Source organism: Chenopodium album, chromosome 3 (genome assembly GCF_948465745.1).
Source record: "Chenopodium album chromosome 3, dcCheAlbu1.1, whole genome shotgun sequence".
Taxonomy (NCBI): Eukaryota; Viridiplantae; Streptophyta; class Magnoliopsida; order Caryophyllales; family Amaranthaceae; genus Chenopodium; species Chenopodium album.
The window spans coordinates 25,794,704-25,821,055 of record NC_137836.1 but is presented as its reverse complement, the minus strand read 5'-3'; the positions used below and the strand labels follow the sequence as shown (position 1 = coordinate 25,821,055).

General features: G+C 36.9%; 2 protein-coding genes, 2 long non-coding RNA genes and 1 other non-coding gene across 5 annotated transcripts; 4 read left to right on the top strand and 1 right to left on the bottom strand.

The window, feature by feature from the left end:
• The first annotated feature begins 14,327 nt into the window (after nt 1-14,327).
• On the top strand, nt 14,328-15,734 carry LOC145624956 (uncharacterized). Its single transcript, XM_081678043.1, has one exon. It carries the CDS (start codon nt 14,328-14,330, stop codon nt 15,732-15,734), a length of 1,407 nt encoding a protein of 468 aa, XP_081534169.1.
• Nucleotides 15,735-15,863: 129 nt separating this feature from the next.
• LOC145624955 (uncharacterized) lies at nt 15,864-17,367 on the top strand. The gene is made up of 2 exons (XM_081678042.1): nt 15,864-17,223; nt 17,360-17,367. The coding sequence occupies exons 1-2, from the start codon at nt 15,864-15,866 to the stop codon at nt 17,365-17,367; spliced, it is 1,368 nt and encodes a 455-aa protein (XP_081534168.1).
• A 2,369-nt stretch (nt 17,368-19,736) lies between these two features.
• LOC145612816 (uncharacterized) lies at nt 19,737-20,171 on the top strand. Its single transcript, XR_014106738.1, has 3 exons — nt 19,737-19,766; nt 19,844-20,017; nt 20,109-20,171. It is a non-coding gene; the product is annotated as an uncharacterized LOC145612816 (long non-coding RNA).
• A 9-nt stretch (nt 20,172-20,180) lies between these two features.
• Nucleotides 20,181-20,671, top strand: LOC145612805 (uncharacterized). Its single transcript, XR_014106727.1, has 4 exons — nt 20,181-20,213; nt 20,292-20,361; nt 20,449-20,530; nt 20,651-20,671. It is a non-coding gene; the product is annotated as an uncharacterized LOC145612805 (long non-coding RNA).
• A 1,702-nt stretch (nt 20,672-22,373) lies between these two features.
• LOC145625995 (small nucleolar RNA R71) lies at nt 22,374-22,479 on the bottom strand. Its single transcript, XR_014110883.1, has one exon. It is a non-coding gene; the product is annotated as a small nucleolar RNA R71 (small nucleolar RNA).
• Nucleotides 22,480-26,352: the final 3,873 nt, after the last annotated feature.

The following is a 26,352-nucleotide window of genomic DNA, read 5'->3' as shown; positions in this document are numbered from 1 at the left end:
GTGGAAGTCAATGCTTTCTTCAATTTGTTGAATGCCTCCAAACAATTTTCATTAGACACAAAAGAAACACTTTTTGGAGAAGGTCATTGAAGGGCTTGGCAATGAGTGAGAAATCCTTGATGAATCTTCTATAAAAGCCTGCATTCCCCAAAAATGATCTCACTCCCTTTATATTCACCGATGGTGGAAGCTTCTCTATAACCTCAATCTTGGCCTTATCCACTTCTGTTCCTTTATGAGAGATTTTGTGTCCAAGCACTATTCCTTCCTCCACCTTGAAGTGGCATTTTTCCCAATTCAACACTAAGTTCACTTTCTTACACCTTGCTAAGCATTTTCCAAGATTCTCAAGGCAATCCTCAAACGAAACCCCTCCTACAGAAAAAAACATCCATAAAAACCTCCAATCCTTCATCCAACATATCTCCAAAAATGCTCATCATGCATCTTTGGAAAGTTGCGGAAGCATTACAAAGACAAAACGACATTCTCCTATAGGCAAAGGTCCCATAAGGGCATGTGGACGTTGTCTTCTCTTGATCGTCGGGGTGAATTAGGATTTGGAAAAATCCCGAGTAACCATCAAGGAAGCAATAAAACTTGTGTCTAGTTAGTCTCTTAAACATTTGATCAATGAATGGAAGGGGAAAGTGATCCTTCTTGGTGGATGTATTTAGACGTCTATAGTCTATACACATACGCCAACAAGTGACCGTCCTAGTCGGAATGAGCTCACCTTTCTCATTCTAGACTACGGTCATACCCCCCTTCTTTGGAATGACATGAATGGGAGAGACCCACCTAGAGCTTGAGATGGGGAATATGATTCCCGCATCCAAAAGCTTGGTGATCTCTTTCTTCACTACCTCCCCCATTTGGGGATGTAGCTTACGTTGTCGTTCAATAGAGGGAAGGGTGCCTTCCTCAAGCGTTATATGATGCGTACACAGAGCGGGGCTTATACCCTTGAGATCATCAATGGTATAGCCCAAAACACCTTGGTTTTACTCAAAACATCACATAGCGCTTGAGCTTGGCTCTCACTCAAGGATGAACTAACAATTACGGGATGAGTAAAATTTGGGCCTAAGAATTCATACCTAAGGTGTGATGGTAGAGGTTTGAGCACTACCATAGGCACACCTTTACCATCTTTGGTTGAGGCCCCTTGTAAAGCATCTTGACTTAAGATCCCCATGCAAATTTGTTCATAACTTCCTTCAATGCTTCTATCAAGCAAATCTTCATACAATTTCACTTCCTTTCTAGGAGCACCTATCTTTTCTTTGTTCAACAAAACACACTCAAGAGGATGATTAGATGTGAGCAAGTGCTCATGCATGGATTGCACAATATTATAAAGAACTTCAATTCTCATGAAATTTTTAAAAGAAGAAGAGGGATATTTCATACCCTCATTCAAATCAAACTCAACTACCTCCTCTCCTATCTTAAGAGATATCTTAGCACTCTTGACGTCAATCATAGCCCCCGATGTAGCAAGGAATGGTCTACCTAAGATGATAGGGATAGTAGCATTTTCATCCATATCAAACACTACAAAATCTACCGGAATGACAAATTTCCCCACCCTCAAGGGAACATCTTCTACCTTACCCTTTGAGATCTTGATCGACCTATCAGCTAATTGCAATGTAATATTGGAAGGTAAAAGTTCCCCTAGCTCTAGTCTTTGATAAACCGAATATGGCATAAGGCTAACACTAGCTCCTAAGTCACATAAGGCATCATAAATTTGAATCTTATTAATAGCACAAGGGATAGAGAAATTTCCGGGATCCTTCAACTTAGGTGGCATCTTATTCATTATGATCGCACTACAATTCTCGGTTTGGGTAACCGTTTCCGCCATATCACATGTACTGTTTCCACTCAAAATTTCTTTGAGGAACTTAGCATAGCTTAGCATTTGTTATACCACATCGGTAAAAGTAAGAGTAAGATGAAGTTGCTTAAGCATCTCTATGAATTTTCCAAATTGCTCATCAAATTTGTGCCTATTATACTTTTGGGGATAAGGGAGCTTGGGCTTGTAAAGTTCTTTCTCTTTCTCTTTCACTCTTTCTACTTGTTCCTTATCAATTTTCTCAATTAAGGGACTCTCATCTCCCTCAATCTTAATCGCGCTCTTGCTAGTACTCTCTCTAGCATCACTCTTCTTAGGTATTTCACTCTTAAGGACCCTATCACTCCTAGTAAGAATTGCATCCATAGGGTTCTTAGAATCTAAGCTCGATGAAATCAAAAAAGAAGAAGAATTCTTAAATTCCTTAAAATCACTAGCCAATTGAGAAAGTCGGTTTCCTAACTCCTTATTTTGAGTGAACATGTCATTAAACTTCTCATCATTCACGACCATATAGGATCCTATCCAATTGTCTTGTTTCTCAAAAACCTCTTCGAAGAAACTCCTAGAAGAAAATGGTTGATCATAGAAATTATCACTTGAGCCTTGAGTATTTGGAATGGATCCAAGTGGGGTACCTCTTAGAACATTAGGTTGAAAATTTCCCCTACTTTGATTATTCCAATTATCCCTAGCTTGATTTTGGCCATGATGTTCACTATGGTTACCATAACCTTAGTTATGATCCCCATGCCCTCGGCCATGACTTTGACCATTATAACCATGATTGTTATAGCCATGATTATAATTATCATAATTCGCTTGGTTGTGATAATTCCTATTTCCGACATTTCTTTGAACCTCAAATCTAGGTTCAAAATTATGATTATCAACATAATTCACATGCTCATTTTCAATTCCATCACATTCATCACAAGGAACATTGGGGCACATAGAAGCATCATGATAATTCATTCCACTTAAATCACAAGGCCAGTATTCCGGAATGGAGGTCGATCTTATATTGTCAAGTCAAGCTATTCCGGAAAGATGAGGTAAGGGTGTGAATGCTAAACAACTAAACAAGCTAGGTTGGGACAAATGTAATAAACACTAGGGCTCAGGATCCACATATACTTGTAACGGATTCCGCTAATTGGGAAAGAGTTGACTAAGTCGAGTGATGCGAGGGAAAACCAATCATGGAACCAAAAGAGCATATCAAGCTATTTTAATTTCCTAGAGGTCTAATTAGCGTCAACTACGATAAACTCTAGCTAGGAACGTCACAAGACACCTCAATCGTTAAATGCAAGCCACAAATTAATGGTCCGTATCATTGTGAACCTACAATGCAATCTAGTGTGAATAACTAGGGTGATCAAGCTTAAATCAAACACACACATGCACATAATCAATTAACTAATTTAATCACATCATTAACTTTATCAATTTCCCCAAATAAACATCAATCCATTACTCATATATGCTTCACCATTACCCTAGCAATTAAACTACTCACAATCCATAGAAATCAAGATCAAAACAAAGCTAAACAACAAATTTATCATGATCAAATTAAACAAACTAAAATCAAATCACAAATCAATCAAACTTCAATCAAACTTTAACATTCAACAAAACAATTGAAATCAAACTAACGATAAAACTAAAGATTGAATTAAAGAAAAGGAATCCTTACAAACTTGATCAAAAATCAAAGGAATTGGAGAAATCTTCAATCATCAACAATCCACCATGAAATTCTTTCACTAAAATCTAAAGTTTCTCTCTCTAAAAATCTCTCTAATTTGATCTAATACTAATTCTAATTCTATTCTAATCATTCTCCCTCTAAAAATAGAAGGAAAAACTATATATAGTAAAACTAACAAGAGAAAAGTTATTTAGATCGTCCAAAAGAAATCCCGGAATGTGCGGTCGCAACAAGAGGCGCGGCCGAGAGAAAATGGGTACGGAACAGGGGCCCTGACAGGCACGCCAGCGCCACCAAGGTGCGCGGCCGCACGACCCTCATGCGCGCCCGCACGTGGCTGCAGGGGAGCTCCTTCTTCTTCGTCCTAGCTCATCTTCGTGCGCTTGTCTTGGTGATGATGATGAACACTAAGGTAGACAGTCTTGAGATGGCTCTTTTGGTGGGTTCATGCCAAAGATGAAGCCCCCACCGCATGCATGCACCGATCTCATGAACTTGCTCCTTGCATTCCTTCAAACTTGAGCTCCAAATGACATGCAAGAGGCATCCTAAATGATGAGAAATATGAGAGAAGGCTTGGGAATCCTTAGAACACGATCATAACCTGAAAATACTTGAAAACAAGTAAATAAAAGGGAAAAACACCAAATAAACAAAGAAATGCACAAAGAAAGAAAACTAATTAAGGAAAGCACAAACTAAAGAAATAAAGAACAAAACTAAGGAAAACTAAAGAAAAGAGCTATAAAAGAGCATGAAAATCATCCTAAAAGAAGCTAAATGAGTGCCATAAATGACACTTATCAATTTTTCGCTTAAGTTCAGCTCGAAATTTTTTAGCATCCAGTGGGGAATTATTAAAATTCCTTGCTTAAGTTCAACTCAAAAATTTTCAGCATTCAGCGTGGAAAGATTAAAATTTCTCGCTCAAGTTCAGCTAAAATTTTTTAGCATTCAGCGGGGAGTGATCAAAATTTGTTACCTAAGTTCAACTCAAAGTATTTCAGCATTTAGTGTGAAAAGATCAAAATTTCTCACTCAAGTTCAACTCGAAATTTTTTAGCATTTAGTGGGGAGTGAACAAAATTTCTTGCCTAAGTTCAGCTCGAAATTTTTCAGCATTCAGCGCGGAGAGATTAAAATTTCTCGCTCAAGTTCGGCTTAAAATTTTTCAGCATTTAGCGGGGAGTGATAAAATTCCTCGCCTAAGTTCAACTCGAAATTTTTCAGCATTTAGCGTGGAGAGATCAAAATTTCTCGCTCAAGTTCAGCTCGAAATATTTCAGCATTCAGCGGGGAATGATAAACATTCCTTGCCTAAGTTTAGCTCGAAATTTTTCAGCATTCAGCGTGGAGAGATCAAAATTTCTTGCTCAAGTTTAGCTCGAAATTTTTCAGCATTCTGCGGGGAGTAATCAAAATTCCTTGCCTAAGTTCATCTCGAAATTTTTCAGCATTAAGCGTGGAGAGATCAAAATTTCTCGCTTAAGTTAAGCTCGAAATTTTTCAGCATTCAGTGGGGAGTGATCAAAATTCTTCGCCTAAGTTCAGCTTGTAATTTTTCAGCGTGTAGCGAGGAGTAATCGAAATTCCTTTAATTTCTCAAACTTCAGCAAGAGTAAATGAAATGCCTTACCCAAGCCTATAATTTCTCAAACTTGAGTGAGAGTAATCAAAGATCCTTGGTTCAGCCCGTAACTTTTCGGTTTTCAACTGGAGTAATAGAAATTCCTTGCTTAAGCTCGTAATTACAAGTCTTTGCGTGAAGAATGACAACTTTATCATTTGGCAACACATCTCTCTAAGTCTTAGAACCGCAGAAGCACTCCTAATTCTTGGGGTGCTAATTGTATGGGAGGACCTCAGTCAGACGACCTATTCAATAATTACCGATAAGGTGACAACCTTAAAAGAGCTTGCATGAGTAACCTCCTGCTGAGCTATTCCTTCGCTTCTGGCCTAACACAAGGGGTGAAGGACGACCAAGAGAGTTGTCATGAGTCACCTCATACCATCTCTAGGGGCTAGTTGTATATGGTAGTTTCTGCTGAACTAACTCCCACACTCAGCCCCTTTAGGGATGGCGCATCAAGAGTACCATTTTGAGCCCATTGAATCGGCTCTAGGCTCTCGGCTGCCAGCCCAACTAGAGTGAGTAGGCTCCATGCTCCCGGCTACCAGCCCTACCAGGGTGAGTCAGATCTAGGTTCCTGGCTGCAAGCCCGACTAGTGTAAGTCGGTCACAGGCTCCCTACTTCCAGCCTAACAGAGTAAGTCGGCCACTGCCTGACCACTGAAATTATGGTTATCATACACTATAAATACCCCTACATATGCCACATAAAGGGGGTTGATCTCTCTCTCTCTCTCTCTTTAAGCATATTAAGCTTTATACTCTCCAAAAACGCAAACACTTACTTAGCCATTGGAGGGGGGTTCCTCGAAACCACTCCCGAGGGCAGTTTACGTTCTCTCTCTAGTAGGTCCTCTAGTGGTGCTGACGGAGTTTCCCGAGGTTCAGCCCGAGGTCCCAGCAGGCAACCCGAGACTCCAAAAGTGCAGTCAGTGGTTCGAGTATTCCAATCGGAGTACACCCAAAACAATTATTATTATTATTATTATTATTATTATTATTATTATTATTATTACTACTACTACTACTACTACTATTATTACTGTTATTAGTATTACTACTATAAGATTATTATTATTATTATTATTATTATTATTATTATTATTATTATTATTATTACTACTACTACTACTACTACTATTACTATTACTACTACTACTACTACTATTACTACTACTACTATTACTACTATTACTATTACTAGTCAAAGTCGGTACTCTAGTCCTCGTGTTTACGGGTTGAAAAGTATTTCATTAGGATTATTAGTTTGTTGTAGGAGGAATTTGGTGTTCGTAAGTAGGAGTTCCGTACTTGTGTGCAAAGATCAAGGCACGTACACGTGTCTAGATCTTTTATAATAGTGACTTTTATAAGCAACGTGATTTAAATGTTAAGTCATTTAGAGCCATGTTTAAATGTTAAATGATTTCGAACGATGTATAAATGATTGTGAAATTTATTTTAGTGAAACATGTTTTAATTGTTCGATCACAAATTTTTAAATATTTTATATAGTTGATTATGAACTTGTACTGATATTCAAGATGTTTAAAAAGGATGTTTTACTTTTTAAATTCTCCTGAGTACGGGATATTGGAAAATTTATTATTATTTATTCCTTGGATCTTTGGATTTTTTTAAACTTTCACTACGTGGAGTAAGTTGAAGACTATGAACGTTGTATGACCTAATCTTTCCCCTTGATAGCACTATGTAAAGGAATTACTAGCTTGGGGGGTGTGCACACTTAGATGGGAAATGATTTATGAAAATATGGATTGATCTATCCTATTCGGAATTATCTTTGGAAATTTGGTTATTTCGGAAATTGGTTCTTTTGACAAGTTTTAATACATGAATTCCTATTCGTGAATGGTTTGGATAAATTATGATTTATTAAAGTCAAATTTCTTCAAAAGCATGTTTAATTAATTTATTTGATTATACATGTCTAGCATTTGTATGTACTTAGTATTTTGGCTAATACGTATATGTTTTGTTTTCGCTTTTCTTTTCTTATAATTAATGATGTGTAGATAGGTGATGACGACAAGACGACGTGAATTATATGCGGCACTGGAAACGCTGGGTGGTGATCACCTAGTTTAATTCCGTCAACATAATATTAGTGTTTTAGTTGCTGCAGAAGTGTTTCAAAACTATTACTATTATTATTAATAAAGATAAGTACTATTTTCTGCTGCAAAACTCGGTTAAGCCTTACGTAATCACGTGGCGATAATACTCCCAACTTACTCCCTAAATTTGGATTATTATTTTTAATATTAGAGAGTAATTTGGGACTGTTACAAAGTGGTATAAGTTTTCGGGTCATAAATTGATAAAAATGGGAATATAAAATTGATGGGTAGACCTAAGAAGAGCATATAAGATAGAGTTTCGCATTCTTTTTCTCAAGTACATATTAAGTATATATTTAAGTAAAAACTAATTTTTATTTTAATATGAAGAAAGAGTAATAGTGGGGATTATTGAATTGACAATGAGCTCTGCCTAGGAAGGACTTGGGCTCTGGAAAACGTCAACCCTAACCTCTCCTTCATGGATCTTATTGGTCCAACTAATCCACATTATGAATGATGTATTCAACTTATAACTATGTATAATATTTTTGAAATTAAAGAGTTTGAAACGTATTCAAAAGTAATTCCAAAACTTTATGTGAATTATGTGCATATGGACTAAACAGTTGTCCAAACTACATTTTTAGAGTATAAGGTTTGAATTTAATATCAAATTGCATTAAGAATGATAGTCTTTTGGGAATTTTATATTCCAAGGTATAACAAACTTTTCATGAATTATTCGATAATTATTCATAAAGTGGAAATGAATTAGAAGATGAATTGCACTCTTATGTGATGAATTATATTGTGAAGTGTTTGTTGATTTATATGATATAATTGTATGCAAATTATAATAAAATCTTGTGACGATTTATTTTAAGATGTTATCTATATGTACTTTTAAAATGGCAATTTAGACTTACTAGTTAATTAGTGAAACGTTTAGTACTCAAGATATTTTATGAACAATAGAGTTATCACCTCTCTGAATCTTTATGGAATGAATGATTGATTTGTTGTTTAAGTTAAGTAAATTCATGTGCTTAATTTCCACATTATTAAGGAACATGTCTGTAAGGCAACGAATTGAGAAAGGGAGTAGTTCCAAAGTCAGCTCTGTCATAAAAAGGCTAACCAAAATAAACAAAATCATAGCCGGTATTGTCTTAAACCAGGGAAAAGCCCATAATGACATCAATGCTTTTAAGGAAGTTTTTAAAAGAGTAGCTGCGGCCAAACCACGCCCTTACCTTGGCAAAGTAGACCCAACAAGCTTAGAAAATTGGGTGAGAGTGTTTGATAAACTTTTAATGCTATTAATTTCCCTAATGAATTAAAAGTCAATAATGTTGTTTATTACCTTAGAGAGGAAGCCGATTTGTGGTGGAGTCAAAAAAGAGATGACTTGTTGAGTAAACCTAACTTTGGGTGGGCTTAATTTAAGGAAGCTTTGAGAGAGGTGTTTAACCCTTCCAATTGGAGGAAATAAAAGTGTATCGAGTTTACGAACACTAGGATGGGTGATGAGTGGCATTTATGCCACTTTTCCACCCCTTTTCTCTAACGATTCTCCCCTCATTTGCACTTGCTTGAGCCTCTTTAAGCGTTTTTACCTTAGTTTTGCTTTTTCCTTTCTTTTCTCGTGTTTCCTTTCTTTTTCCTTTTTGTTGGTTTTTCTAGCGTCTTTTCATTGTTTTGTAGGTTTTTGGCCCTTTCGGATAAACCCTTGGATGCATGACGAGCCATGGAAAGGAAATTTGATGTTCAAGGAAGGCACTATAGCAATGAGCTGAGCCGCGGGCGCGGGTCCTTCTAAATGCAATCAGCTCAAGCATTCGGTAGATGCCGCACCGCGCCTCGGGAGAGGGCTCTCCTCTATGGCCCGCGGGCGTGGCACCTAGAGCCGCGGACGCGGCTCTTCGAGGCTTCTCTTCCCTTGTTATCTTGCCGCGGCCTCTCTTCAGCAGGAGACGACATCTCCTTTCTTTGGTCGCGGGCGCGGAAGCAGAGCCGCGGGCGCGGGCTGCTGGGTTAAGCAACCCCGTACCCAGGCTAGATAGGGCGCGACTGCTTGCTAGAGGTCTCTCCCAGGTGTTTTATTTCCGTCTTTTATGATGCATATATATAGCCTCCTATTTCAAGTTTGTACTATCATATATCTTATCAACATTTTAGCTTAATCTAGAGAGAGAAACACTATTAGTCTTCATTGGTAGAGAGAGAAAGTGTGGTCTCTTCATTGATGAACTTAGATTTTGAAGGAGTTTGTTAAATCCTTTGTAGACCTTCATCTTCAATTAATGAGAAATCTCTTACTCTTTCTTTTTACCATTGTTTTTTATTTTGCTTATTTGCTTTGTTTTTCCTTCTTTGCTTATGATCATGTTGATGCTTATTGATTTGATGATTGATATCGTCTTCTATATGATTTGTGAGTAGTCACCTAGCCAAGGGTGTGGGGATGGTGTAGTTGCTAATTGTTCATGCTTATAATGTTGGGTTTATGTTAATGGTGATTAAAGTCTTTGCATGCTTGATATTCTTTGATCTTCTTGCAAGTGCACATTGTTAGTTGATTAAAGGTGAATCTTTGCTAAAAAGGAACGGAAGTTGACTTAATTAAGATTCACTACTATCTATAGTTCTTTGATTGCACCTTCTAATATATGGTTCTAGTGTGGAAACATATAGGCTATGTTAGGGGAAACCGATTAACCCTGGAAGGCGGTTAGATTGGGCCTTACTTCGATATTCATGCATGTTTAGTTTACCATTGATTTGCTACTTTGTTATTGCATTATCAAGCAGCATCTACATCTTCCCATTTCCCTTGGTGCTTAGTTATATTGATTTTAATCCATTTCGTTCTTAGTTTAATCTCTTGATTATTCACACTTCTTGTTCTGAGATAGCTAAGAATCTAAGTAATGAATGCGGTGTTTATGCATTTCTCCCTGTGGTTCGACCCCTCTACTTTTCCTATACTTGTAATAGGTTGAGTCAAGTGTTTTAAATTGTATTTGACTTAGGTGTAGTTGTTTGACGACGCAATTATTACATTGTCAAATTGGCGTCGTTGCCGGGGAGACGGCTTCCATTGCTATTTCATTGCTTGTTTGAGACTATCTCATCTTTTATTTGTTAGTGTTTGCTACTTTTGTTACTTGCACTAGTAGAAAAAGGCTCATTTGCGTCGCCATATTTGCGTCACTCATTCTAAAGAACGAAGCAAATGTGTATTTTTACCATACTTTAAAGTCATTTGCGTCGCTTGTTATTAAAGAAGCGACGCAAAAAACAAATGTATGTTAGCTTTCTATCATTTGCGTCGCTCTTATTTATTAAAGCGACGCAAATAAGTTTATTATTTGCGTCACTCATTTACTGACAAGCGACGCAAATAAGGCAGTGAATAATTTGCGTCACTCTTTTAATAAATGAGCGACGCAAATAACAAATTTTCAGCATTTCAGATTTTGTTATTTGCGTCGCAATTTTATTATAAAGTGACGCAAATAACTCTGCTTCAGGTTACCCATTCTGCGCTTTTTTGACCTTAGCTTTTCACTTTCACTAATTCACTAAACAGAGTTGCTTAATTTCGACCCTTCAATCCAACAAATTCGCCCAAAAAACACCCACAAATTCGCCCAAAAAACTGCAATTCCCCAGCAAATTCAACATCCAAAATCGCAATCAAGTTCAACACCCATAATCGGCAGCAAATCCGAGCAATTTCGAGCAAAAATTTAGACCAAAAACCCTAATTAATTCGAACCCTTAAACCCTAGAAAAATTGATTATTTTCGACCAAAAATCCCCCATTTCGAGCAAAAAATGTACTCAATTCCATACGAATTCGAACCCTAGAAACCCCAAAAAATTCAATTAAAAATCCTGCTGAAAAAATTCGAGCAATATCTGATATTTTCGAGTGGAAAAATCGCTTAATTTCGCCCCCAAAAACCCGAGGAAGTTAAAGCAAATTACAGCAATGTTGAATTTTTGAATTTTCGAGTGGAAAAATCGCTTAATTTCGCCCCCAAAAATCGATTTCGGCTCGACATTGTTGAATTTTAGAAATCAATATCACCTATGGTAAGATTGCTTCTATTTATGTTCAATCTTTTCATGGTAGATAAAATGTAGCATTTAACTTGAACAATGACTTAGTTTAATTTCAGGTTTAGTGTTAGTTCACTAATTAGAATTTATATGGCAGATTTAATTGAATTTTTATAATTTTCAGTCATTGAATTTTCATTTGAGCATATTGCATACATGTGAATTTCATTCATTGAATTTTTGAAGTCAATTTTCATCTGAGCATATTGCATAGTCATTGAATTTATATGGCTGTTTTGCAATATTTTACTAGTTGCTTGTTTGCATCTTTGAACAGTCTGTAGAATAGCATAGTCATTTGAGCATATTGCGTAGTCCCTGAAAACGGATATGTACCATACCGGCATACACAAGCCAAAATAGCATAGTCAATAACGCATGAATAAATTGTTAACTTTGCAATTTAAGCCAGTAGTAACTTTTAAAAACTAAAAAACCGAGAAGGCGTTGCATGATAAGCCAGGCCTCTAGCTTATGTCCAAATAGAGAAGTGATATTGTAATTGGAATGCTAGGCTTAATCATCTGGGATCTTTTCAATATTATGTACGGTATAATTATAGAGCAAATATTGAACTTTTTCTCTTTGGGTCTTTGACCTTTAGAAGAAGGCGGATACTTGTGAAGGTATCACAGCCTCACAGGTTATGTACTCAGCCTTAGTTTTTCTCTAGCGTGTAGGAAATTGTCTTTTACTTTCTCTATGTAGTTTAGTTAAGTAAGGAGCTTATTATTACTTCATGTTATTGGCGTAGGAGTGCAGTCAACTTGACATAGTTGTTCACCTGCAAAGCCTGCTTTTATGCGATCTGTTCTTCCACCCAGTGAAATACTATTGCACTGTTCAAAGCCTGTTTTGGTGCTTTTTTTTTTTTTTGAAATACCATGGTTTCTTTGAAGTTTCAAACTTCAAACTAAAGTAATTTAATAGATTGTGTTCTTTTACTATGGATAATTGTTAGTGCTCCATTTGTTCTGCAAATTTGTTTGCATTTAGTCTGTAGATTTTTACAGTTGCTGTTTTGCAATATACTACTGGTTGACATCTATGATTCTTTGAATGTCTTATTAAAATTATTTTTTATCATTTAATTTTTTTGTAGGCATCATCATAATGGGCGATGGGAAGCACGAATTGGGTGCGTTTATGAGAACAAGTACCTCTACTTAGGCACTTTCAGTAATGTCTTGAACTCTATTTCTCTCGTGCTCGCTCTTGTTCTATGAGATTTAGGATCACGAGCACACACGCAAAAACGTGGTCAGACAAAGTGATTATCATAATCACAGGGACAAAGATACTTAATATTTGGACTGTCCCTTTTGGTTTGGTCACTTTCTGTGATCATCATATATAGTATATGTTGTATGTATTCATGTCCACTATAAACAATAAGATATTAAGGAAAGGGAATGAGTACGGTACCAGTAGATCTGCCATTAATTAAAAAATTGCTCCTACGGACTCACATGGCGTCACGTGAGTCAAATATTGTGAATACCTCTTAGGAATGGATTGCTTGATCTGATTTTATGAAGAAAATTATTAGTATGATTAATTAATTAGGTAAGGTTTTGGTGAAAATTATGATCCACTAAGATTCCTGCTCTTTGCTTGAACCCCGTCACACCTGACTATTACATATGCAGTTATGCACCCCCACCTTTACTTATAAAAATATGTAATAAAGTCAAATTTTATCAGAAAAGAAAACAAAAAGAGGATTAAAGAATAGAATCAATGCCGAATAACAACTTTTATGTCACATGGCAGATTAAGTTGAATCAACTATGTTGGTTTAATATATGTAATTTTTTATGGCAGATTCTTAATTATGCGGAAGTGAATTCCACAAGTTGCTCGAGGTTCTGGTTGTGGACAAACGATTAAGGCGGTAGTACGCATACGAGATTGTCTTCACTTGTGGTATATATATCTGAACTATTCTTTGCAATATTAACTTATTTGTTCTGGTTGGTATAATGATTGTGAATTGTATGAGATTTTTAATTGTGATATAATTGATTGGAATTGCAATAATACTTGCATCATTGACTTAGATACCCGTTCAGGGCTTACTCATTAGGAGTAAGTCTTGAATAGTCCCCGGTTTGGGACTGTTCTTGAATGTTCTATCTCATTTAGGTGATAACTACTTGAATTGTTTTGGATCTAAGAAGATCATGGCTCACTATTTCCCGATTGTTCTCTGGGTACATATGTTGATAGCCGATTATCTACATTGTGTGCTTGGAGAACTATAGGGAAATGCTGCCGGATTTTCTTTAGAACCAAACTTTACAAGTAGTTATTAGTGAGATAGGACATTCAAGAATGGGTTAGGTTAGAGTGATAAGGACCTTATTGGATCATCCGGAGTTGCATTTACATGATATAAACTTTGAATGAAAATGTTTGATGCCTTATATTCTTGTTTACGGTTAAGGAGCTATATATGTTACAAAATATACACATTATCTTAAAATTAATTTTGTTATTCAGTGGTTGAAAATGGATCGAAGTTGGATGTATGGTAAACGAAATTGTACAAGTTTTTTACGAGGAATTGAAGAGTTTAGCACCGTTGCCTTAAAACACCAAACAGAGAATAAATCAAAGAATATTCTTTGTCCTTGTTGTGACTGTAATAATTCGAGGGGATATCGTGATATAGTTGATATTAAAGATCATCTAATTCGTCGTGGGTTTAAAGAAAACTACACGAGGTGGACATGGCATGGTGAGAGCATATATATTGAGGCAAGTTCTAGTTATTGTCCAAGGGAAGATGAGAATCATTGTGATGATGATAATGACCCCCAAGGTGAGGATATCGATACAGCTGATGATATTGGTGTTGAAAGTGAGAGTGAAGTGGAGAAGGACAAGATAGATGAAATGATGCAAGATGTTGAAGACCATTTCACAGAGTGTCCCCAGACATATGATAGTATTTTGAGAGCTGCTGAAACCCCGTTATATCCTGGTTGTACAAAGTTCACTAAACTTGGTTCTATTATGAAGTTATTCAACTTAAAGGCGAGCAATTGTTGGACTGACAAGGGTTTTACGCAGTTGTTAGAAGCCTTAGTAGAAATGTTTCCCGACGGGAATGAACTTCTAAACTCCACCTATGAGGCCAAGAAACTTATGTGCCCCTTGGGTATGGAGTATGAGAAGATACATGCTTGTCCCAATGACTGTGTGTTGTATCGAAATGAGTATGCTGATTTGCTTGAGTGTCCAAGGTGTGGAGTTTCTCGTTACAAGATGAATGATACTGGTGAGATGTGTAAGAAAGGGTCTCCGGCTAAGGTATTATGGTATCTTCCAATTATACCGAGATTTAGGAGACTCTTCTCGGATGAAAAAACTGCAAAATTATTGAGGTGGCATGCTGATGGGAGGAAGAAAGATGGGTTAATGAGGCATCCTGCTGATTCCCCGCAATGGAGGAACATTGATCGAAAGTTCAAGGACTTTGGTGAAGAAGATCAAAATCTTAGGCTTGGTCTTAGTACAGATGGAATGAACCCATTTGGGACACTAAGTACCCAATATAGCACCTGGCCGGTTCTTCTAACTATCTACAATTTGCCTCCTTGGTTATGCATGAAGTCTAGATACATTATGTTGTCCCTTCTAATATCAGGGCCTAAACAACCTGGAAATGACATTGATGTGTATCTAGCGCCTCTCATTGAAGATTTGAAATTGTTGTGGAATGAAGGTGTCCAAATGTTTGATGCATATAGTAAAACCAATTTCACTTTACGTGCCATGATTTTTTGTACGATAAATGACTTCCCAGCTTATGGGAATTTGTCGGGGTACACTGTGAAGGGAAGAACTCCTTGCCCCATTTGTGAAGATGATTTGGAGGCATTGCGCCTAGACAATTGTGGCAAGCATGTATACATGGATAATCGAAGACATCTTCCAGAAGACCACCCTTTTCGATTCAATAAGGGGTCTTTTAATGGAAAAGTGGAGTTGAGAGAAGCTCGTGGCCCTTTACGTGCAAGTGAGGTTTATCAGCGGGTCAAAGACATTGAGAATGAATTTGGTAAGCCTTACAAAAGCAAATCAACTAGGGGTTACAAGAAGAAGTCTGAGCTATGGTCTCTTCCATATTGGAGACATTTGGAAGTGAGACATTGTCTAGATGTAATGCATATTGAGAAAAATATATGTGATGCCATTGTGGGAACTTTATTAAACATGCCAGGAAAGACAAAGGATGGAGTTAAAGTAAGAAAAGACATGGCTGCTATGGGTCGTTCAGAGTTGGCTCTCGAATCTTGAGGAAAACGCTGGTATCTTCCCCCAGCTTGCTTTACCTTGTTTAAAAAGGAAAAAACTAGCTTCTGTGAGTCATTGCATGGTTTAAAGGTCCCGGCTGGATTTTCTTCTAATTTTCGTAGACTTGTGTCAATGTCTGACTTGAAATTGGGTGGCATGAAATCTCATGATTGTCATGTCTTGATGCAACAATTATTACCAGTTGCCATTCGAGGAATTTTGCCACCTCAAGTGAGGTATACAATTACAAGATTATGTGTCTTTTTTAACACTATCTGTAGCAAGGTCATAAATCCAAATATTTTAGATGACTTGCAAGCAGATATACTTGAGACAATGTGTCGATTTGAAATGTATTTTCCCCCATCTTTTTTTGACGTGATGCCTCATTTGGTTATTCATCTTGTACGTGAAATTAAACTTTGTGGACCAGTGTGTATGAGATACATGTATCCTTTTGAACGAGAAATGGGTTACTTAAAGGGAAAAGTCATGAATCCGGCCAAACCTGAAGCTAGTATTGTACAACGAACAGTTGCTGAGGAAGTGGCAGCATGGGTTGCTCAATATCTTGCACGTTCACAGAAAATTGGGTTGCCAAAGTCTCGACACGATGGGAGGCTTGGAGGTCAAGGTACTATTGGCAGGAAAAGGATATCCATGGGCTTTGAAATGAAAAATAAGGCCGAGCTTTTTGTGTTGCAAAATCTTAGTCAGGTTCATCCTTACTTGGACGAGCACATGCTTTTTCTTAAAAATAAATATCCTTCCAAAAGTGATCTTCAGCTGATAAAGGAGCATAATTGTTCATTCGTTACATGGTTCAAGGAACGAGTGATGTCCCAACTATCCACCACACCTAACAATATATTTGACACGTTGAGATGGTTGGCATATGGTGCTAAATGTCAAGTCATGTCATATGAGGGATACGACATCAATGGGTATTCTTTTTACACTAGCCGACAAGATGACAAGTCAACAATGCAAAACAGTGGTGTTAAAGTAGTAGGTTTGTCATCTGAGTATGTTAGTGCACATGATAAAACACTTGTGGATAAGAAGAAATTTTATTATGGAATCATTGAAGAAATAATAGAGCTGGATTATGTTGATTTCAAGATTCCTCTATTTCGATGTAAGTGGGCTGATAGTAGCCGTGGTGTAAAAAAAGATGAACAAGGGAAATTGACCCTTGTAAATCTTGGTCGACGAGGGCATCTAGCTGATCCATTTATATTAGCTTCACAAGCAAAACAAGTTTTTTACATGGCTGACCCAGCTGATTGTAAGTGGTCAGTTGTTTTAGAAGGTAAAATAAGGATACTTGGCATTGAAAATGTGGTGGACGAGGAAGAATATGATGAGCAATTTAATGAGTCACCACCTTCCGTTTGGAGCATCCCTCCAATAGTCGGTGATTTTGACACAACGTTGAAACGAAAAGATCATAATGAAGGATTTTATATCGCAAAAGAGAAGAATGAAGGAGGTATGAATTCTATGATTTTTTTTTCCAATATGTGTTAGTAATTGCATAAATTGCTTATTATTGTTATGTGTTCAAGTTTATAATTTAAAAATGATATAAATCGATGTCTTAATTTATTTATGTCTTTTTTTTTCAGGTAAGTAATAATGGAGGATGAGGATTTGCATAATCGTTCCATGTCTTTGCAAAGTGAGGAAGATGAGCCACACAATCAATCACAATCAGAGCTACAAACAACCGACTCTCAGAAGAAGAAAAAAAAGCCAAGAGGTCCTTCAAAGGGACTAAAATCCATGCCTGGGGTTCCTAGAGTGCTTGAATGGGATGAATTGTGTCGACCCATTGGAAAGTGGGCAAAAGCATACAAAATTCATGTTGGTGAAATAATTCGTGCAAAGGTGTCTATATTGTATAAAGATTGGAATCAAGTTCCACAAGGAATAAAAGACACTTTGTGGGAAGATGTTAAGGTAATATTCACTATTATATGTTAAATGTTATACTATTATATGATCATTTTGACATTATTTGAATATGATGAAAACAATTTATTTGAATATGATGAAATTATTTACTAACTTTTTTTATTTTTTTAATTTTTTGCGTAGAGAGAGTTTCAAATCGAAGAAGATGAAGACAAGAAAAAAAAGGTCCTACGCACTTGTGATAAAACTTGGAGAGATTTCAAAACAAAATTGGTCAGTGGTTGGATCACATGTACCAGGAATATGCCGAAGGAGAAAAGAATGCCGTATGTACTCTATGATTTCATATCTGAGGATATGTGGAAAACATTTGTGGAGGAGCATACGACAGATGATTTTAAGGTTTGTGTGTATTAATATCAATGATCATGCGGGTTATTAATACTTTGTTAACGGATTCTTATGTACTAATCTTCATTTATGCTCGTGAAAATAGGAAATCAGTGAGAAGGCAAGACAAAGCCAGTCTTTCAACGAATACCCTCACCATTTAGGAGCCAAATCATATGGTGAAATGAATATTGTATGGCGTAGAAAAGGGTATATTCCCACGACATCTTCAGCATCCAGTACTTCATCTTGTTCTTCGGTTCTGTCTAGTTTGCCGGATAGGACATATGCTTGGCTTCTAGCAAGATCAATAGAAGATGATAAGGGAAATCCTTATTTGCCGGATGAGAAAACAAGAGAGGTGAAAGAATCCATTGTAAGTATATAATAAGTATATGTAATAAGTCTTTATTATAAGTTTGAATATATTATGTTAAGTTTATGTATTGCAACCAAAGTTTTCTAACTTGAAGTCATTGTGTAGGATAATTGGAGAAAGCAACAAGCTGAAGGAAACTTTGTTCCTAATAGGCATGATGATATCTTATCTCGTGCCCTTGGGAAAAAAAGATCGTAATGGTCGGGCAATAGCATTTGGCAGTGGAATTGGCATTAAAGCTGTATGGGGATCCGGAGAGAGGCGTAGTGGCCGACGGGGTAGGGAATTCGGAGATGATGAGCTGGAAGAATTAGAGGCAAGAGTAGCCCGGAGGGTACGAGAGGAGACTATGCAGGAGATGGATTCTAAAATGGATTCCATGGTTCAAGAGAAGTTTATGTTATTTGCTAAACAGATTGGTATTCAAATTCCAACTGAAATGATAGAAATGAATAACATAGGCCGGACGACTCAGCAAAATCCTAGTAGTTGCCAATCAGTGGGTGATGATCCATTTGCAAACATACAGGTATCCAACACTTTGTTATTTTATATTTTGTATCTTTTTTTTTTAATGATTTATGACTGCGACATACTTTTAACTTTGTAACTCAGTTTTCTATATTTTTTAATTATGATTTTTTTCTATCTTTATAAGGAACCGGTTCCTTGTCGGCTATCATTGTTGAAAAATGACTCTGAGAAAGTCATTGTAGCTGAAGGTACATATCATCCGGAGTTAATCCTTGATCATCATAGTAACCTCCTTCCGGATCACGTGAGGGTGAGTGTTGATGATTTTTTTGACGAGTTCAAAGAATTCTCGGTTCCAGTTCCTTCTTCAGTCATCAAGAAACTTAAGCATGCTCATGGTACATTTACCCAATGGCCGAAATCCTTGGTTTCACTCATGCATGACAAGGTAAATTATTTTTGTAACAATTTACATATAGTTTGCCATTCAAAATATAGCAAATTGTTGAATAGATTTGCTTTACTATTGATTAGGAATTCATATCAAATAAGAACAATGGTAACAACAAAGCGGCCAAAGAAAACATGCAAGACAAAATGAAAGTAGTTGAAAGTGGTCGCGAAACAAAAGAGTCCAACACCAATCCAAACAAAGTTTTTCTTATGGATTATGCTTTGGAAAACTTGTCTCAGAAGTGTGGGTCTTTGAATAGTTTGTTATCTTCATTACCCGAAGGTGAAACTATTAAGGTTAAGGCTGATGCTTGGACCTTTAGTTATGAAGACAGTAAGGACATCATTATCAAACGTGAAGATGTCAATCAACTTCTCACAGGAGGTTGGCTGAATATTTCAGTTTTGCAAGTTTTTATGATGTAAGATATTCAAATTTCACTCTTCCCATATACTTATTTATTACCATTTATAATGTTATTACATGATATATATGTAGGGCCTTGAGTGACTTACTCGATACGGAGGAAGTGGCTTCCATTGGATTCATGTGTCCGGAAATGATTTCAGAAACCTATTTGCATAGTGATGCTGATCGTATCCTACTATACATGACACATGTGATGGAAAAACAAAAATCTAAGCAGTTCATCTTATGCCCATACCATGAAAAGTATAAACTTTGAACTTGTATTTATTTGAACTTTGCAAATTGTTGTTATTATTTTACTCTTTTACAAATGTGTGTCTAATTTATTATGTAGGAATCATTGGGTTCTTTTGGTCTTATGCATGGCTAAGCGTGAAGTCATCATCTTTGATTCTTTGAGGTAGAAGCGAAATTTAGCAATTAAGTTTGCAATGACAAAGTAAGTCTAGTTTGTTATTAATGTCATCATTTTATGTGTGTAAGGGTAATATATATGTTATTTGTTTCAAATGTGTAGTGCTTTTCGAAGTTTTAAGGAATTAAGTGGACAATCTAGGGGAAGTAAATTGACATGGCATTTGGGACAGGTTACCTTAATTTCTGACCCTAAATTTTAGTTTCTTAATAATTGAAGTATAGCAATTTAATTCAACTTACAAATATATTACATGTAGTGTCCTCAACAATTGGGTGGACGTGAGTGTGGCTACTACGTCATGCGTTATATGTACGAAATACTTGAACATCACCATAGCAGTGAAGATCTTATTCAGGTATGAGTTGTCAAATATTTCATTTTTGTTTGATAAATACAATTTGATGTTAGCTACAATCTTGAATTAAAACTTTCCTCTTGTATATTTGTTGTGTTGATAGGATTTTTCAAGAACTACACCGTACACCGAGGAGGAGATAAATGAGATCCGAGATATTTGGGCAGAGTATTTTATATGTAATGTTGAACTTTAGATTTACCACTTAGCGCATGTTTGACTCTTGTTTTGGATTATAGGCTTGAAATGAAGTAATTTGGTTAATTGGTGTTGGGATGATGAGTATAATGTCGATGATATTGAGATGTAAATTATTTTGGACAGGTTGTTAATATAATGCCGTCATTCCCAATTCAATAATATTGCATTTTAATTTCAATTATATTAGCGTTAGCATATTACTTTATACCTAGGAAAACAGGTACTACAAACATATACAAGGCAATTATTATATTATAATTAAAAAAAAAAAAATTCACCTCATTTGCGTCACTCATTCAACAAACAAGTGACGCAAATACAGCAGTTTTGTATTGTCTACTCAGTCATTTGCGTCACTCCTATATAAACAAGTGACGCAAATAACAAAAAATGCATTTATTGGAAGAGTCATTTGCGTCGCTTGTTTATGAAGGAGCGGCGCAAATAACAAAAAAAGTTTATCAAAAGAGTCATTTGCGTCGCTTTTTTATAAAGGGGAGACGCAAATGACTAAAAATAAGTTTATCAGAAAAGTCATTTGCGTCGCTTTTTTATAAAGGAGTGACGCAAATAACAAAAAATAAGTTTATCTAAAGAGTTATTTGCGTCGCTCCTTTAGAAAAGAGTGACGCAAATAACAAAAAATAAGTTTGTCAGAAGAGTCATTTGCGTCGCTTATTTATAAAGGAGCGACGCAAATAACAAAAAATAAGTTTATAAAAAAAGTCATTTGCGTCGCTTGTTTATAAAGGAGCGACGCAAATGACAAAAAATAAGTTTATAAAAAAAGTCATTTGCGTCGCTTGTTTATAAAGGAGTGACACAAATGACTCTTATTTGCGTCGCCCCTAGGAGCGACGCAAATGACTTAAAAGTCATTTGTGTCGCGAGCAGTTGCGTCGCTCATAGAAGCGACGCAAATACACTATGACGCAAATAAGCCTTTTTCTACTAGTGTTGCCAGTGCTTACGTTCGTCTTAGCTTTGTTGTATGAACAGAGGACGAACCAGCTCAAGATCTTTGATTCCCATCGATACAGAGCTAGAGAGGTCTTTGTCCCTACTTCCAAGAGAAGCAAGAGCAAGGAGTAAAAATTCTCACACCCCGACGAGAGAAGTAAGAGAACTATAAGATACTCCACCCTCTTCACCCTCAAGTGAAGAATTAGATAGCCCTAACTCATCATCGAATCCGGAAATCAACCCTTTCTCAACCTATAAGCTCGAGAGTGATGACGGTCCTAAAATGGGAGAGAATACGCCTTCGAGTTGTCTTGGGGCTCCCGAAGCCTTTAGAGCACAAAGTGGGATCCTAACTCCTACTACTCAAGCCAACAATTTCGAGATCAAGCCTAATTTGATTGCTTTGATTGAGAGGAAACAATTCTCGGGTGGAAAGTTTGAGAGTCCTCATGAGCACTTAAAAGAGTTTGAGAAATATTGTGACACAATAAAGGCCAATGGAGTGACTCAAGAATATATTCGCCTCAAGGTGTTTCCATTTTCACTAATTGGGAGAGGTCTAGAATAGCTGGAGAAGGAGGTGCCCCATAATTCTTTCACAACATGGGACCAAGTGACTACGACTTTCTTGAGGAGGTTTTATAACCATAGGAACACCACCGAGGCTCGGTCTTTGATTCAAGGTTTTCTCCAAAAGAGTGGTGAGTCTCTAAGTGCAGCATGGGAACAATACAAAGAGCTTCAATGTAAATGCCCACACCATGGGATACCCAAGTATCAACTCATTCACACTTTCTATGGAGATCTCACACCTCAAGGAAAAACAAGCCTAGACGCCGCGGCGAGCGGTCCAATCATGAACAAAGGAGAGCATGAAGTGGAGTGTATTATAGAGGAGGCCGTAAAGCACTATGATGATTGGTATGAAGGAGAAAGGGATGCTACTTCTAGTAAGGGTGTTTATGTATTGGAACAAGCCAACACAATCAACAACCTCTCTACCTAAATCTCCAAAATGACCAAGCAAATAGATGAATTGATGAAAGAAAGGTCCAACCCTCATGGTAATACCTCCCATTCAACCAAGGGAGGCAATGGTATTGATACTTCCTCCTCCTCTTCTTACAATACAATGCCCCAAGGATGCATGTTTTGTTCTAATTGTGAAACCTATGATCATGATACCTCCCATTGTGTATATGCTTGTGAAGTTTAACCCCTTTCCCATGAACATGATGATAATATGGAAAATGTCAATGCTATGAATTTTGCTCCTATAATGAGAAATGTAGGGAACTTGAGGCCAAACTCCAATAAAATGGGGAATTGGAATCAAGGTGGAAACCGTGGTTGGAACCAAGGTAATGGTGGTTATAATAACCAATACCATGGTGGGGGAGGCCCTTCCAATTTCAATGGAAGAGGCTACTCTAACCAAAGGGGGTATGGTAATCAAAACCAACAACCTAATTCCCGATACCATGACCATCAAAATAAAAATTTTGGTGATCAAGGTAACATGGGAAATAATCAACAAAGCAATGTTCCTAACCAAGGCACCGGAGGCAATAGGGGTCAATATGTTTCTAACTATGCCCAAACTAATAGGCCTCCGGGTTTCCATCAACCCCAACTTCCTCCACCTCAACAACCTCTTCAACTTTAAGACCCTCCAATTGATCCCGTGATGGCTAAATTAGATGCTCTATTGAAAATGCGTGAGGAGGATCAAAAGAAACATGAAGAGGCCCAAAAACGCACCAATGCTCACATGAAAATGCTTGAGACCCAAATTTCTCAACATGCATCTAATTCATCCCCCTCTTCTGCTTCTTCTTCTTCTCACATTCCAAGTCAAGGAGTCAACCCAAAACCTTTGTATGCCGTGACAACTAGGAGTGGGAAGGTAGTAGGGAGTGACCCTTTAGTTGAGGAAGAACCCCAAGAAGAGGTGGAGTTAGAGAATGAGGGTGAAAAAACGAATGAGCCATTGAGCGTTGAAAAGGAAAAAATTGTTGAGGTGGCAAAGGAAAAAGAAGCCACCCCCCCCCCCTTGCCCCTAAGTCGCCAACCTAGAGAGGAGAAGCTACCCTTTCCACAACGATTTTTGAGAGCTAAACTTGATGCCCAATTTGGGAAGTTTTTGGAAGTCGTTAAGAATTTGCATATTTCCGTCCCTTTTGTTGATGCTATGAAGAAAATGCCCCACTATTCCAAAATTTTTAAAGATCTTTTGATTGGGAGAAGGGAGTGTGAGACGGTGAGTTTAACCGCCAATTGTAGTGCAATTCATTCCAACAAACTTCCTACCAAATTGAAAGATCCGGGTAACTTTTCCATCCCTTGTTCTATCAATGGCATTGAATTTGATAAAGCCTTGTGTGATTTAGGAGCAAGTGTAAGTCTCATGCCCTATTTCGTCTACCAAAATCTTAGTGTAGGAACCCTCTCCCCCACTGTAGACACCCATTTGTGTCTCCCCAAAACCAAACCCGGTGATGAGTACCTCTCACGTCGAATCATAATCGAATGAAATGAAAGTGTGGAAAGGTCTAGTGTAGCGGAAAGTTTTATTTCTTTTCTTTTCTCCCTGTTTTGGAAAAAACTTTATTTTAAGAAAACAGCCAATCCAGTTTGGTTGGTCCATGATATGGGTCCAATAGTGGTGTAGTTGGATGAAGCTTGCAAAGACCTTTCCAACGATATATTATAAGCCCAATTCCGATGAATATTGAGGAAGTTATGGCCAATTTACTAAACTGGGCCCGGTTTGAGCTTTATGTACGACCCAATGATCTAGGGGAGGGCCTAATATGATTTATCATTCCTAATGCAATTAGGAATGGTTTCAGTCTTCTAGAATCTTATAGAAGGTTCTTTTCATTCCTAATTCGATCAATTAGCATTGATAAGTTGACTTTGTTGACTTTTCAGAGTTTTAATCAAGATCAAATAGCATTTTCGAAGAAATTATATTATTTTATCTTCCAGTACGGGAAATTTATCAGATTTTCGAAAACGCGTTGAAATCCAGTTTGGCGTCCAACCCCAGGCCTAGGCGCATGGAACCAGGCTTGGCGCCAGGCGCTAGCCATTGGTGCCTGGCGCCAGCTAGCCAGGGTTGGCGCCAACCTCGTTTTGCGTGCGTCAGACTCTATTTTGTTAAATTATCTTTTTTGGCTGATTTTCTCTATAAATATCGTATTAAAAACTCCGTTTTCATTCATCATCTACATCTATCATTCACCAATTCTCACCAATTCTCACGATCATTCATTCGCAATCATTAATTCTCTAATTCTCTCTTAATTCATTCATCTTTCTCTTTTTCTAAACCTGTTTTCAAATACAAAATTCCGCATTAACAAGATCTAGGAACACCTAGCCATATTCGAAGTTGCCTTCGCCCTAGACGTGAAAGGTTTTAATTTCTGAGGGTTTGGTCCCAAATCTCTCTTTCAATTATTTAATTTAATTGTTTTGATCATTATTTTCCTTGAAGTTACTAACGTGTGTATTTTGTTATTAGAAAGAGGTACGAGGCATCAAAGTAAGTACTTTAATCGATTTTATTGATGTTATGATGTAGATATCATGTTTACATTGTTATTATGATATTCCTAGTATCATGTCTAGGGTATTTTTAATATTAAATATGATTGCTATGATGCCTTTTATTCTCTTCAAAATATTTATGATTGCTAGTATCATGTTAAGGCTAAAGATTTGATTTTTATTGCTTAGTGACATGCTAGGGTTTGTTATTAATCTTGTTAGTATCATGCCTAGGATCTTACTATTTTTATTATGCTTTCATATTAACATGAACATGATTATTATTATTACCATGATATTATTATTATGTTGCTTGATACATTATTTATATTTATTGCTTGATCACACCTTTGATGCATGTTTAAAGGGAATTTGTACTTGTAATCATGCTTAATAAGATAATTAATAATCTTGTTAGGGTTAATTTGATTATAATTCAAGTGATCGCCAATAATAGATTTGTTTGTGCATTAAATTAAACCAACATAGATTAAACAGGTTTAGGGTTAATCCTATTGATTGTATGTTAGTCAGAAAGCGCATATGAATACGATCAGAATAAAGTAGAGGCCTATTATTAGGGCAGGTTCAATCTCTTTTAGGTTGGATTTGTACCATCATCCCCGAACCCTTATTTGGTTCATGACCTTATGGAGTTGACGGTCTCTTGGATCGTTAAGGGGTGTAACCTTCATCCTATGAACGGTTTACAAGTTCCTTAAAAACTTGTTGGCGACCCTTTTGCTCTATCTTCTTCCCTTTTGGACGCTACCGTACTTTAGTGTATGATCACAGTGGGGTTCAAGCTAGTGGGATTTAAAAGCTTGAATTATTCCCTACAGTTTTAAGCGACTCCACTGGGGAGGATTTCTATTTTAATTCCTGAATTTGTTTCGGCAATGATTTAGAATGAGTGGATGAGACTCGAAAAGTTCTAAGTATTTCATGTGCGTAATTTTGATTAACATTATTGTCATATGCATCAAAAGGATCTCATTGGAAAGACCATCCTTAATGAGTCAAAAACATAGGATTTTACACGTAGGAAATTTGAGGAATGTCTTTCACAACTAGGACTGAAATAAC

Coding starts and splice junctions, on each gene's coding strand:
- LOC145624956 (XM_081678043.1), top strand. CDS start 14,328: ATGATGCAAGATGTTGAAGACCATTTCACAGAGTGTCCCCAGACATAT.
- LOC145624955 (XM_081678042.1), top strand. CDS start 15,864: ATGTCTGACTTGAAATTGGGTGGCATGAAATCTCATGATTGTCATGTC.